At 42.9% G+C, this 14324-nt stretch overlaps 1 protein-coding gene and 7 non-coding genes across 8 annotated transcripts in view; 1 reads left to right on the top strand and 7 right to left on the bottom strand.

Moving 5' to 3' along the window:
- The window catches only part of LOC131974668 (median body protein-like), a 31577-nt gene that overhangs the window by 15749 nt on the left and 1504 nt on the right, over positions 1-14324 (top strand). The window contains 5 exon segments of the mRNA XM_059337075.1: positions 6959-7059; positions 9289-9439; positions 10435-10496; positions 10498-10586; positions 12766-12837. Of these exon segments, the coding sequence (XP_059193058.1) occupies positions 6959-7059; positions 9289-9439; positions 10435-10496; positions 10498-10586; positions 12766-12837 (475 nt within the window).
- Positions 112-183, bottom strand: trnac-gca (transfer RNA cysteine (anticodon GCA)). The gene has a single exon. It is a non-coding gene; the product is annotated as a tRNA-Cys (tRNA).
- Positions 2306-2377, bottom strand: trnac-gca (transfer RNA cysteine (anticodon GCA)). Its single transcript has one exon. It is a non-coding gene; the product is annotated as a tRNA-Cys (tRNA).
- On the bottom strand, positions 3286-3357 carry trnac-gca (transfer RNA cysteine (anticodon GCA)). Its single transcript has one exon. It is a non-coding gene; the product is annotated as a tRNA-Cys (tRNA).
- Positions 4266-4337, bottom strand: trnac-gca (transfer RNA cysteine (anticodon GCA)). The gene has a single exon. It is a non-coding gene; the product is annotated as a tRNA-Cys (tRNA).
- On the bottom strand, positions 5100-5171 carry trnac-gca (transfer RNA cysteine (anticodon GCA)). Its single transcript has one exon. It is a non-coding gene; the product is annotated as a tRNA-Cys (tRNA).
- On the bottom strand, positions 6088-6159 carry trnac-gca (transfer RNA cysteine (anticodon GCA)). Its single transcript has one exon. It is a non-coding gene; the product is annotated as a tRNA-Cys (tRNA).
- On the bottom strand, positions 9172-9243 carry trnac-gca (transfer RNA cysteine (anticodon GCA)). Its single transcript has one exon. It is a non-coding gene; the product is annotated as a tRNA-Cys (tRNA).

Genomic DNA, 14324 nt, shown 5'->3' with positions numbered 1-14324 from the left:
AGTACAGGATTAAGTCTGGATTGAGGCCTATATTAGCAATTAGCTTTTGAACAGAGACAGAATCTTTGGACATTGTCTGTCTGTTATGTTATGCCAGCATAAACCAGGGCCAGGGGGCATCCGGATTTGAACCAGAGACCTCTTGATCTGCAGTCAAATGCTCTACCACTGAGCTATACCCCCACTGCTCTGTCGGAGCGTCCCTGTTTGTGAGAGAATTTAGCATTTGCAAAATGTCGGACTTGTGAGACAATTTTCAGTCTACATTAGGTGCGTTTCCACTCTAGTCGAATACCCGGAATGAGGCACGCCTCCCTCACCGGCGAAGCAGTGTTCCTGACTTAGCAACTTTGTTGCTAAACTTAGCGACTTTTCAGACCCTTTTAGGGACTATTTTTCAAGAAAGCGACTGGAGAGGAATCCAGCCACTCCTTCTTACTCTTCTTAACGAGCCGCTAACGAGCCGGCGGCTGTTTATGATCAGCGGAGACTCATAATGCATAAGATGTAATAATAATAACATTAAGATTTCCTGGTTTTCTATACTTTTGGGATTTAAAAAAGGTAAGATTATGAACTATTTGTTGGCACTCATTTTTACGAAAAATGTTCTGATCAAGTTAGTTTCTTTTATGAGTAATAAAAGTGAGTATCTGTCAACTCCCAAACTGATATTTCTTAAAGTGTCCTGCAATGTTTGTGTTTGTACGTCTTTTGTAAACTCCACCTACCGCCAGTGGATTGAAAAGTAGGTGGAGTTTACAAAAGACGTACAAACGCAAACATTGCAGGACACTTTAAGAAATATCAGTTTGGGAGTTGACAGATACTCACTTTTATTACTCATAAAAGAAACTAACTTGATAGATCGCCCAAAATACACCATTTAATAATATTAATAATAATAATACATTTATTTTATAGGCGCCTTTCATGTCACCCAAGGTCACCTTACAAAGTCTAAAATCATAAACATCTTTAAAAACAAGACAACATGGTAAAAACATCACAACATGGTAAAAACAAGACAATGTGATAAAAGCAAGTGAAGTAGTGTCCAGTTACAGAGTGTATGCCAGTTTGAACAGGTGAGTTTTGAGTTGTGACTTGAAGGTTGTGATGGTGTCACGGTGCGTTCAGACCGGACGCGTAGCGAATATTTCGCGCGACAAGATTACATACAAAGTCAATGCAAACACGCGAATAGACGCGAATTTTTGCCGGCGGCGCGAATCGCGGGTTTCGCGCGACACGAATGCCGCGATTGACGTGAATTTCGCGGCGCGAATGAAACAACGCGAATTCGCGTGAGTTCAATAAATTCAACTTTGGCGAAATATTCGCGTGACGCTGTGTCGGGACAGCCTATCAGCGTTGAGATTCTGGACGACAGTGTCCGAGATACATACATGAGAGAGAGGAGAAAAGAGGCAGGAAGGAGGAGTGGGTCGGCAGGAGGGACAGGAAAAAGGTGGAAGTACTCTGCGGTCCTCTCTCCGTGCTGAGTGTGCCTCCGGATGATGTCACTCACCCAGACACGACGGCAGAGCAGGTACAGGGACGCTATACTTGTAATGTCAGCCATGGTTGATGACAGAATGAAATGGAGGCAATTATTTGGCGCTAAATAGTCTCTTGGGCGAAAATTCGCGTTGCGTTACTCGCGCGAGTGACGCGAATTAAATTCAATTCTCGCGCGTATCAATTCACGCGAGTAACGCGACGCGAATATTCGCTACGCGTCCGGTCTGAACACACTGTCAGACTGTCGTATGTGTGGGGGGAGGGAGTTCCAGAGCCTGGGTGCTGAGCAGCTGAAGGATCGGGCACCCATGGTACTGAGGCGTGATGTGGGGATGATTAATAGTCCAGCAGAGGATGAGCGGAGGGAGCGGGAGGGAGTGCATTCATGAAGGAGGTCACAGAGGTAAGTGGGGGCTAGGTTGTGGAGAGCTTTGTAGGTGAGGAGGAGGTTCTTGTAGTGGATGCGGTATTGTACCGGGAGTAGAAAGAAATGTAGAAAGAAACTGTAAAAACAGGCATTATCATCAGAGTTTGAACTTTTCCGAACAGTCCTAAAACGGATCAAGGGTTACGAAAATTTCCATTGGAAAAGAGTAACATGTTGGGGTTCAGAGGGTTCATGGCTTTTTGCTCTGGAGCTGTGCATCTCGGTCTTTCTCTTCTGAGCATCTGTATTAGTACAGGATTAAGGCCTATATTTGACATTAGCTTTTGTACAGAGACAGAATCTTTGGACATTGTCTGTCTGTTATGTTATGTTATGCCAGCATAAACCAGGGCCAGGGGGCATCCGGATTTGAACCGGAGACCTCTTGATCTGCAGTCAAATGCTCTACCACTGAGCTATACCCCCACTGCTCTGTCAGAGCGTCCCTGTTTGGGAGAGAATTTAGCATTTGCAAAATGTTGGACTTGTGAGACAATTTTCAGTCTACATTAGGTGCGTTTCCACTCTAGTCGAATACCCGGAATGAGGCACGCCTCCCTCGCCGAAACGCCCCTAATTTGAATGTGAGCTGCCCCTAGCAGCTGTTTGACCAGCCGTTTTTTAGCCCTGTCGAAGAGCAGGTTCTTTTTTCTCCCCTGAAACAGCCTGGTTACTGATTGGATAGATCGCTAAGCGGGATGTGATGTAGTGCTCTACACGACAACAACACGTTTTATTTGTAACAGCCGGCGAAGCAGTGTTCCTGACTTAGCAACTTTGTTGCTAAACTTAGCGCCTTTTCAGACCCCTTTAGCGACTATTTTTCAAGAAAGCGACTGGAGAGGAATCCAGCCACTCCTTCTTACTCTTCTTAACGAGCCGCTAACGAGCCGGAGGCTGGCTTTAAGAAGTTAGCGCTAGTTAGCTACAGTTAGCTCTGTAGCAGTACAGTTTGTATGTGCTGCTGCTGCAGGAGGTGTTCACTTAGATTGAAAAGATTGAAAAGTGTGTCTTCTTTGAAAGATCGGCCAAAATACACCATTTAACGTAGAAGAAACTGTAAAAACAGGCATTATCATCAGAGTTTGAACTTTTCCGAACAGTCCTTAAAATGGATCAAGGGTTACGAAAGTTTCCATTGGAAAAGAGAAACATGTTGGGGTTCATGGCTTTTTGCTCGTGGAGCTGTGCACCTCAGTCTTTCTCTTCTGAGCATCTGTATTAGTACAGGATTAAGTCTGGATTGAGGCCTATATTAGCAATTAGCTTTTGAACAGAGACAGAATCTTTGGACATTGTCTGTCTGTTATGTTATGCCAGCATAAACCAGGGCCAGGGGGCATCCGGATTTGAACCGGAGACCTCTTGATCTGCAGTCAAATGCTCTACCACTGAGCTATACCCCCACTGCTCTGTCAGAGCGTCCCTGTTTGGGAGAGAATTTAGCATTTGCAAAATGTTGGACTTGTGAGACAATTTTCAGTCTACATTAGGTGCGTTTCCACTCTAGTCGAATACCCGGAATGAGGCACGCCTCCCTCGCCGAAACGCCCCTAATTTGAATGTGAGCTGCCCCTAGCAGCTGTTTGACCAGCCGTTTTTTAGCCCTGTCGAAGAGCAGGTTCTTTTTTCTCCCCTGAAACAGCCTGGTTACTGATTGGATAGATCGCTAAGCGGGATGTGATGTAGTGCTCTACACGACAACAACACGTTTTATTTGTAACAGCCGGCGAAGCAGTGTTCCTGACTTAGCAACTTTGTTGCTAAACTTAGCGCCTTTTCAGACCCCTTTAGCGACTATTTTTCAAGAAAGCGACTGGAGAGGAATCCAGCCACTCCTTCTTACTCTTCTTAACGAGCCGCTAACGAGCCGGAGGCTGGCTTTAAGAAGTTAGCGCTAGTTAGCTACAGTTAGCTCTGTAGCAGTACAGTTTGTATGTGCTGCTGCTGCAGGAGGTGTTCACTTAGATTGAAAAGATTGAAAAGTGTGTCTTCTTTGAAAGATCGCCCAAAATACACCATTTAACGTAGAAGAAACTGTAAAAACAGGCATTATCATCAGAGTTTGAATTTTTCCGAACAGTCCTTAAAATGGATCAAGGGTTACGAAAGTTTCCATTGGAAAAGAGAAACATGTTGGGGTTCATGGCTTTTTGCTCGTGGAGCTGTGCACCTCAGTCTTTCTCTTCTGAGCATCTGTATTAGTACAGGATTAAGTCTGGATTGAGGCCTATATTAGCAATTAGCTTTTGTACAGAGACAGAATCTTTGGACATTGTCTGTCTGTTATGTTATGCCAGCATAAACCAGGGCCAGGGGGCATCCGGATTTGAACCGGAGACCTCTTGATCTGCAGTCAAATGCTCTACCACTGAGCTATACCCCCAGTGCTCTGTCAGAGCGTCCCTGTTTGTGAGAGAATTTAACATTTGCAAAATGTTGGACTTGTGAGATAATTTTCAGTCTACATTAGGCGAGTTTCCACTCTAATCGAATACCTGGAATGAGGCACGCCTCCCTCGCCGAAACGCCCCTAATAAGCCGGCGAAGCAGTGTTCCAGACTTAGCAACTTTGTTGCTAAATTTAGCGACTTTTCAGACCCCTTTAGCGACTATTTTTCAAGAAAGCGACTGGAGACGAATCCAGCGACTCCTTCCTACTGTTTTTATCGAGCCACTAACGAGCCAGAGGCTGACTTCAAGAAGTTAGCACCAGTTAGCGCCAGTTAGCTACAGTTAGCTCTGTAGCAGTACAGTTTTTATTTGCTGCTGCTGCAGGAGGTGTTCACTTAGATTGAAAAGATTGAAAAGTGTGTCTTCTTTGAAAGATCGCCCAAAATACACCATTTAACGTAGAAAGAAACTGTAAAAACAGGCATTATCATCAGAGTTTGAACTTTTCCGAACAGTCCTAAAACGGATCAAGGGTTACGAAAATTTCCATTGGAAAAGAGTAACATGTTGGGGTTCAGAGGGTTCATGGCTTTTTGCTCGTGGAGCTGTGCATCTCGGTCTTTCTCTTCTGAGCATCTGTATTAGTACAGGATTAAGTCTGGATTGAGGCCTATATTTGCAATTAGCTTTTGTACAGACACAGAATCTTTGGACATTGTCTGTCTGTTATGTTATGCCAGCATAAACCAGGGCCAGGGGGCATCCGGATTTGAACCGGAGACCTCTTGATCTGCAGTCAAATGCTCTACCACTGAGCTATACCCCCACTGCTCTGTCAGAGTGTTCCTGTTTGTGAGAGGATTTAGCATTTGCAAAATGTTGGACTTGTGAGATAATTTTCAGTCCACATTAGGTGCGTTTCCACTCTAATCGAATACCTGGAATGAGGCACGCCTCCCTCGCCGAAACGCCCCTAATTTGAATGTGAGCTGCCCCTAGCAGCTGTTTGACCAGCCGTTTTTTAGCCCTGTCGAAGAGCAGGTTCTTTTTACTCTCTGAAACAGCCTGGTTACTGATTGGATAGATCGCTAAGCGGGATGTGATGTAGTGCTCTACACGACAACAACACGTTTTATTTGTAAAAGCCGGCGAAGCAGTGCTCCTGACTTAGCAACTTTGTTGCTAAACTTAGCGACTTTTCAGACTCCTTTAGCGACTATTTTTCAAGAAAGCGACTGGAAAGGAATCCAGCCACTCCTTCTTACTCTTCTTAACGAGCCGCTAACGAGCCGGAGGCTGGCTTTAAGAAGTTAGCGCTAGTTAGCTACAGTTAGCTCTGTAGCAGTACAGTTTGTATGTGCTGCTCCTGCAGGAGGTGTTCACTTAGATTGAAAAGATTGAAAAGTGTGTCTTCTTTGAAAGATCGCCCAAAATACACCATTTAACGTAGAAAGAAACTGTAAAAACAGGCATTATCATCAGAGTTTGAACTTTTCCGAACAGTCCTAAAATGGATCAAGGGTTACGAAAATTTCCATTGGAAAAGAGTAACATGTTGGGGTTCAGAGGGTTCATGGCTTTTTGCTCGTGGAGCTGTGCATCTCGGTCTTTCTCTTCTGAGCATCTGTATTAGTACAGGATTAAGTCTGGATTGAGGCCTATATTTGCGATTAGCTTTTGTACAGACACAGAATCTTTGGACATTGTCTGTCTGTTATGTTATGCCAGCATAAATCAGGGCCAGGGGGCATCCGGATTTGAACCGGAGACCTCTTGATCTGCAGTCAAATGCTCTACCACTGAGCTATACCCCCACTGCTCTGTCAGAGCGTCCCTGTTTGTGAGAGAATTTAACATTTGCAAAATGTTGGACTTGTGAGATAATTTTCAGTCTACATTAGGCGAGTTTCCACTCTAATCGAATACCTGGAATGAGGCACGCCTCCCTCGCCGAAACGCCCCTAATAAGCCGGCGAAGCAGTGTTCCAGACTTAGCAACTTTGTTGCTAAATTTAGCGACTTTTCAGACCCCTTTAGCGACCATTTTTCTACCCTGAAGAAAGCCTTGTTGCTGATTGGATAGAAGGCTAACCGGGATGTCATGTGCTAAAATACACCAGGATATGGTTTAATTAAGATATCAGGATATGATCTGGTTCACAAAAGATTTTGTGTTATGGTATCATAGAAGCAGAAAACCAGTCCTTGCATTTGAGATAGTCCTTGCCGTACATTGCGCCATGTGCATGAACACAGAGGCAAGAAACACAGCCAGCCTTCCATCTTCAGCTTTCCTTGTTGCTAAGCGATTGCGCTACAATCAAAAGCCATACGTCACCTCTGGAGTCCCTCTGGAATCCCTCTGGAATCCCTCTGGGGGCCATTTTTCTTGTAATTGAGACACGCGGAGTGAGCGTCCTTTTGAGAGGGCGTGGCCTGAGACTTTCCCAGCAGCCACTTTATACCCTAATGGAATCGCACCTATTCATGCACTACTCTATGATACTATATGGGAGTACAGGCTTCCTCGTAAACATTATAATATTTAAGGCAAAAACAATGAACCTCCTTCACTTTGTCCTACCTCATCTGTCAACATCTTCTGTTTCTCAGGTGATAAAGCAGCTGACGGAGGAGCAGCAGGAGCTGAGTTTGAGGCTCAAAGACGTCTGTGCCACCTACGACACCATGCTGGCAGACGTAAAGGCTTGCAGGTTAAAGTTTACTTTCTTTCACTCGTATCAAAACCCATTTTTAATTCTAGTTATGCTGGGCTTACACCAAACGATTTCCATACTTCAAGGAGTAGAGTTGTGGTGTAGTGCTAGCAGAGAAGAGGCTCTCTGAAGGGCTGGGTCTTCAGGAGTTTTTTAAAGGTAGAGAGGGATGTCCCTGCTCTGGTAGGAACTAGTAGTGGTTCCACCAACGAGAATTTAATGATTTAAACAGGATTTGCTTAGTGCAAATACTTTATTTTAAATGACACATGTAGAATAAAGAGATTCTGACACAAATATCAACATTTTAACACATGTTTTGGTCACTTTTTGTAATAGAAACTTACTGACCCCTTCATGGACTGTCAGAAATCTCAAACTCCCAACAAAAATGCCTGTTTTTACAGTTTATGTCTTTAAAAAATTGTGTATTTTTGGCGTTTTGCAAAAGAAAACTTTTCGGGAGTTCAGAGGGTTAAACTTTAAGATTAAAACCAATGAGAGGTTTTGAATTTGGGGTTTTTATGAAATTATTTAATGAATATTTTGTGGAGCTGGGTCTTCAGGAGTTTTTTAAAGGTAGAGAGGGACGCCCCTGCTCTGGCCGGAACTGGTAGTGCGTTCCACCAACGGGGAATAAGAAATGCTAAGAGTTTAGATTGCCTTGGACGAACAGGTGGCAGAGCCATGCGCCGTTCATTGGAAGAGCGCAGCGGTCATGAGGTAGCATATGTCTGAATCAGGGCGTTCAGGTAGGTAGGAGCAGTACCGGCAGCTTTGTAGGCCAGCATTAGAGATCTGAATTTGATGCGGGCTGCAACAGGTAGCCAGTGGAGCTGGATGAGCAGCAGTGTGACATGTGACCTTTTTGGCTGGTTGTAGACCAGGAGCACCGCCGCGTTCTGGATCATCTGAAGCTGTTTTACTGTGCAGGCTGGCAGGCCCGTCAGGAGGGCATTACAGTAGTCAGGTTTTGAGATGACGACAGCTTGTGTCAAGAGTTGAGTGGCATGTTGAGTTAGGTAATTTTTCTGATGTTGTAAAGTGCAAAGCGGCATGACCGGGTAACTGAGGCGACATGACTGGAAAAGGTGAGTTGGTCATCAATCATCACCCCTAATACTGGGCTTCCACCAAAGGATCTCCACAGTCCCAGACTAAAACTGAAAGTCTTTTGCAAATCTAAAAGTTTTACTGGAGTCACGGCGCTCCCGTCATCTCCATGGTTAAGTCTAAGGTAGTAATCTGCTCTGTTTCATATCAGTCTTTTCCTAGTCTTGGTTTGGATCATATCAAACATGTTTGATATTATTTCAAGTCTCAGTGACGTAACACAATCACCAACCAATAGATGAGCGGGGGAAAGGTTCCTGGTTCAGACCGGCCAGTAAAACCACTTCCACAGGAAAAAGGAACATCACAATAATGCCTCAATAAAAATATAGTGATGTCATATATTTAGATGTTTCTTAGTAAAGAGAACAGTAAGGAGACCCAGTTTAAATGTATAAATAAATGTATACATAAATAAGTAATAAATAATTGATGATTAACTAAATGAAAGTTGATAGAGCTGATAAATATGTTTATTCAATGAAACACATTATAATTAAATAGGACATTAATGTATATCATGAATTCATTTCTAAATGTTCCTTTCCTTTATTCTTCTTATATCCATCTTTTACTGTAAAATAGTCAACTTTTCATGTGATAAAAACAGAAACCCTTTTCCAGCTTTGTGAGGGGCGTTTTGTGGCGTCTTCTCTTCTTTTTGTTGTTTTTATTTTTTCAACACAAACCACTGCACACACTAGAGCAGCTGGAGCCAAAAGCTGCTTCTCCTACATTTAGTAAGTTTTTACTTATGACAGGAGAAAAAATTGCATGGTAGGAAAAAACTGCTAAAAGAATCTAGTTGTAGTCTTGTAAATAGTGACCCTGAAAGATTGACAGTCTGTTTAACATCTCAGTGTGAGACTAAATACTCTAAACACTTGTCTTTAGATGTGAGCTGATATGAGCTGATAGTCTTCCAGGCTTCTGGTGTATAGGTAGCATTAGGGACAACTATTGATACAAGCGAATTAAATGAGTAGAAAATGTCAAAGGGGGCATCCGGATTTGAACCGGAGACCTCTTGATCTGCAGTCAAATGCTCTACCACTGAGCTATACCCCCACAGACTAAGCTATCACAGTGTTATTGTGTGCATTGTGTTTTCAGACAGAGCCTGACCTCAGTGTCCGCAGAGAGCTGTCAAAAAACAGCCGAGATGAGTCAGCTGAGGGCCGAACTCCAGAGGGAGAGCACCAGGAGGAGGCGGCTGGAGGGCGTCCTGCAGGAAGGACTCGTCCTTCTTCACCACATCCTGACGGTAAAAACACAGTCCTGGCTCTGAAATCATCTCAGCTGTATTCCAGAGAGGGAAAAGGATCCATCAGTTATTGGACCAGTTCGGCTAGTTTCAATCCAAGAAGTTTCCATTTAACCTTCTGCTTCTCTGACAGACAAAAAGAAGCATTCAGATCCTTAAATAGGAATATCTATCAAGTCAATAACAATCCAACGATGTCAAAATCTTCATTACAAGTAGGGATGGGTGTTTCGAAGAAACTTGTCAACTCGATTATCTATAATGTTAACGATCAATTAATCGATTTACCTGCATGCATACATGGGCAAAATAAATTATATATATACAGTTCTATGCATAGCCTGTTTTGATAACGGACGCTTTTATTTTGAAAGGACAAAAAAATACTTGATCCTGTCAATCCTTAAACTAACTCAGTGAGATTAAACTGGAGGTCAATGTTTTATGTTTTAGCCCCCGAAGAGCCATGAGGTTAGTTTTCACAGTAATCTTCATCATTAAATGTGTTTTGTGTTTAAATAAGTTTTGGATACTTATTAATGGATATTAATTCATGCTAGCAAGGTTTGATACAGTAAGCTAGTTTTGCTCAAATTAATACTCTTGTATTTCTGTGTGTTTTATAATTGTTATTGCAACTTTTAGTTTGTAAACTGTAGCTTTATCCAACTTCATTCTCAGCTCATTGGCTGATTGACGTACAGCCGCAGAACTGAATGGTCGACGTGTTTCAGTTCAGTGACACTGATACACAGTCAGAGATAAAATTAAAGTTAAAAAATACACTGATCGATTAAAAATTCCACGTGATCGACCAAATTCTTAACGACCATTAATCGGTCATTCATTAATTTTTCCCATCCCTAATTCCAAGTAAACGATTTTGCAGTTTTGCAAACTTTTGGAGTAAGTAAATGTTCCTTGGTATCAACTGTAACAATACTCACACGGCTCTCATGATGATTATCCAAGCTCTGACTTGTCTCCCTCTGCAGGACTCAGAGAAGGAGTCTGAGGCTCAGTGGGCGGCTGAGAGGCTGCTGAACATCCTGGAGAGCAGCGCCCCCCAGGGACCAGGCTGCGCCGTCAGGGACTCATGTGAGGAGAGCAGTCATGAACCACAGACCACTGACCCCAAACCAGCCCGGTAGTGGAATAACTCTCCATACATGTTATTCAATACGCTGAGAAAGTAGATTTTTTCCTATGTCTGAAAGCTTATTATGAAACAATTATTACATGACATGCTATGTCCATACCATATCCAGTGAAATAATACACTATGCAAACACTGAACACAACGCTGGTATCATAAATCACAGTAGGCCCTTTCATAGTGTGTTCCCGCAAATCTCCCGGAATGATCTGTGCCGGCTTTTCACTTCCAGTGTTTCCCTACATTCATTCAGCGGTGGTGCGCCGCTGCTGAAATTTCACATGATCATTAATATCAATGTGCCACTAATGATTTCTAGTCGCACTGTGTGAGCACAACAACACACAACGCTATTTTCGACTTGTTTTGAGTCATCAAAAGCGCATCAAATCCTGTCGGAATCTCTTAGAACATCAACTTAAAAGGTAACGTTCAAGCTTATACACGGTCTATATAGTGAGTAGTGCAGGTAACGTAATAGGGTAGCTCCCTGCGGCAGTGAGCGCCGGCCCCCGCGGCTGGTTAAGAGGAGTAAGAACGAGTCGGAGCGGCACAGTCCTCCCGCAGCAGTCTCTCTCAGCTGCAGTCACAGAGCCGGAGGGAATGTTAACCCCTTAGCGTCCAGTCTGAAAATCTCGAAGTCGCCGCTAGCTGGTTTACAGTCAGTGTCTCTTTTGGATCACTGTTTTAGGCGGGTCCCAATTGTGACAGACAACAGTGCACTTGCAGTTCTAAACATATTTAGGATGCTTTTTAGTCACTTTTTGTCTTACCACAACGTTATTCCTCTTTCCTTCAGCGTCATTACAAGTACATGCACAAATTATGCAAATTAGGCGATGACATCATTTAGCAACTTCTAGCGACTTTTCGGACAGCCAATAGCTACTTTCCTTACAGAGGAGTTGGCAACACTGCTCATGGCCACGGACACAGCTGCACCACTGCTAAAAAAAATTCTAGGGTAAACACTGACTTAAAGGCATTTAAAGTGATTCCGCGAAGGCGTTTTATTTGTGCCCTTTCATAGTGCAGTCCAAGGTGGGAGGAGACGATAGTGACGTGTCACAGAGCAGCAGCAGTGCTGCACAGTAGCACAGTGCTAATAGGCTACACAGTTAGCTCTGTAGCAGTACAGTACAGTGTGTATGTGCTGCAGCAGTAGTATGTGTTGAGTTAACAACCTCCATTTGTTTACAACAAGCACCGGACACTCAGTGCAGTTAGCATGCCGGTTTGAACAGTGATTCAATGACTGTCGGACCATGTGGGAGGTGTGTGTTAGACGTCACGTGCAACATCAAATATTCCAACTTGCCGGGATAGCCCGTTCATAGTGGACCAACTTCCAACAGTCCCACCAATTTTCCGCCTCCGGAGTTAATCAGAGAAGCGGAAAATTAAAAATCATTTGATCCCGGCATCCCGATTCTGGCACGTTCATAGTGCAGGCGAGACATTACAGAGCGGTATGAAAGGGCCTAGTGTTTGTTTGTTTTTTGTTTTTAAAAAAAGATTTTAAAGTTTGCCTGCGGTTCACATTTTAAAAGAAAGTACTCCTACACTTGTGAAGAAACAATGAAAACATGGCACTTCTCCATCCGGCGAGGCCGCTATCAGGAATGACAGACACAAACTGAGGTTTATTCACAAAAAATGATGCTGAATGATAGTACACATGTTGAGTATGTAGTGCTTGTTTTTATAACAGCGGTGTTAACAACCCAGAACACACTGCAGCTGTTACCTTGTCACACCTTGTTTTGAATCCCACTAGAATCAGATCAGCTGTTAACTGGTCTCATCATAATATTTATAAACAGCAAAGTGTAATTTTCAGCTGCAGCAGCAGACAGCTGTTTTTAACAAAAAAAACCTCACTGTGATGGCGAAGACAGTTGAGCATTTAGCAGCTAAAGAGCCACATATGTTGTTTCTCTGTTGTTTATAGAGACCAAAAAAGAACAAAATAGAGAATAAATAGTGGAGTTATAGCAATCAGATGGCAAGAAAATGGTCAACATGACTCCAAATGTTGCTCTGTAATCCTGGTTGGGTAAATAAATAATATACATGCATAACATGCTGCTGCAGAAACACAGCTTATCAATTAATAAATGATAAATAACTAAAGATATATCTATATATCTGTCTCTCATCAACTCTGCAGTGAGAACACATCCAGCTGTTGATCCAGAGGCTGATCCACCTCTGCAGACTGCTGAACCTGATCCAGTCAACAGTGAGAAAGATGAAGTTTTCTTCTCTCATCGCCCCGTTTTAAAATAAAAGCTTTAGTTAAAAGTGCCTGTTTATATAGATTTGTCGATATTTAATAGCCTGGCTAACACCAGACAAATCTCAAATGAGATTTGGTCTGGAAACCAACCATTCATTTCTCCGTAGAGGAGGTGTGGTTTACGATCCTCTGGAGCCGTTTATTGGGCGCTTAGAATGTCTATCAAAAGCGTCTGTAGGTAGCTCTTAGCCAATCAGATCAGTTATACCAGATGACGTAGTAGAGCAACAGAGATGGATGTTTGTTGTGTGTGTGTCTGTGAGAGAGTGTTGTTTGCTGCTTTGCTTCTCCAGTTCTCGCTTTCTGTAAGATTTATTTTCACGCTTTATTCCCCCTCATGTCATTCTGCCACACACATCCACTGATTTTATGGGCAATAAACAAGCTGCTGCGGGTGTCTGGGGGCTCCGCCAGATCACCGGCGAGATCACCGGCGAGACCGCCGGCTCGTGCTCGTGCACCGGTGCTACCGGTGCTACCGGTGATCTCGCTATGAGCCGGGGGACAGCGGAGCCGCCGAGAGACCTTTCGCCTTTCAACTTTCGCTCTAAACTAAGAAAAGAAAACTACAAGCTTCCAAGTGCCGAGTAGTACGCGTCATCGTCTTGCCGTCCCTCCCCGCTCTGTGATTGGATCCCTAAAACAGGGCTAAGAAACCTTCCTGGTTTCCAGACTGGATGGAGGTTCGAAATTAAATTCGAACGCGCAAGGCAGTCTGGGTATACCCAGGCTAGATAATTAATGTTCTGAAATCAGAAAGTTATTTTCTAATTATTGATGATCATTATTCTGTTGACTAATTGTCTTCTGGTTTATTTTAGTCTATAAAATCAATCAGAATCAAGTTGGAGTGAAACTTTCACCATGAAAATAATGAATAGAACTCTCTCCACTCTCACCAACGTCTTTAGAGAGGCCACAGCTTCAAAAAGTAACTAGAAATCTCTAGAAAGAAAAGACAAAAGAATAATGCCAAAAAGTTAGAAAACGTAGAAAAACAGGCTGGAGTAGTCATGCTTGTACACCAAACACATAAAAATAAAAAAATAAACTGTGAAAAATGCCCATCACAGACATCTATTTCTGTCCAAAACCTAAAAATATTTCATTTACAGTCATTAAAACAAAGGAAAGCAGAAAATTCTCACATTTGAGAAACTGGAAAAAAGAAACAGCATATTCTGCATTTCACTTGATAAATATCATAAACGATCAATTGGCAAAATAGTTACTGAATAATTATTCTTATACCCAAATATGAGTGAAATGTAGTTTTTTAGACACTAGCCAGCTCCTGGGTGATTCTCATGAAGCCAGTCTAAGTTCTGTCTGTGAAGATTATAAGGACATACTTTATTAAACTAAATATATTTCACTGTTATATGAATGAACAATACAGCCATAATGAGGCACAATTCATTGTTTTGTGT

Source organism: Centropristis striata, chromosome 7 (genome assembly GCF_030273125.1).
Source record: "Centropristis striata isolate RG_2023a ecotype Rhode Island chromosome 7, C.striata_1.0, whole genome shotgun sequence".
Taxonomy (NCBI): domain Eukaryota; kingdom Metazoa; phylum Chordata; class Actinopteri; order Perciformes; family Serranidae; genus Centropristis; species Centropristis striata.
The sequence above is the reverse complement of the archived record's forward strand: the minus strand, read 5'-3'. Positions and strand labels throughout refer to the sequence as shown.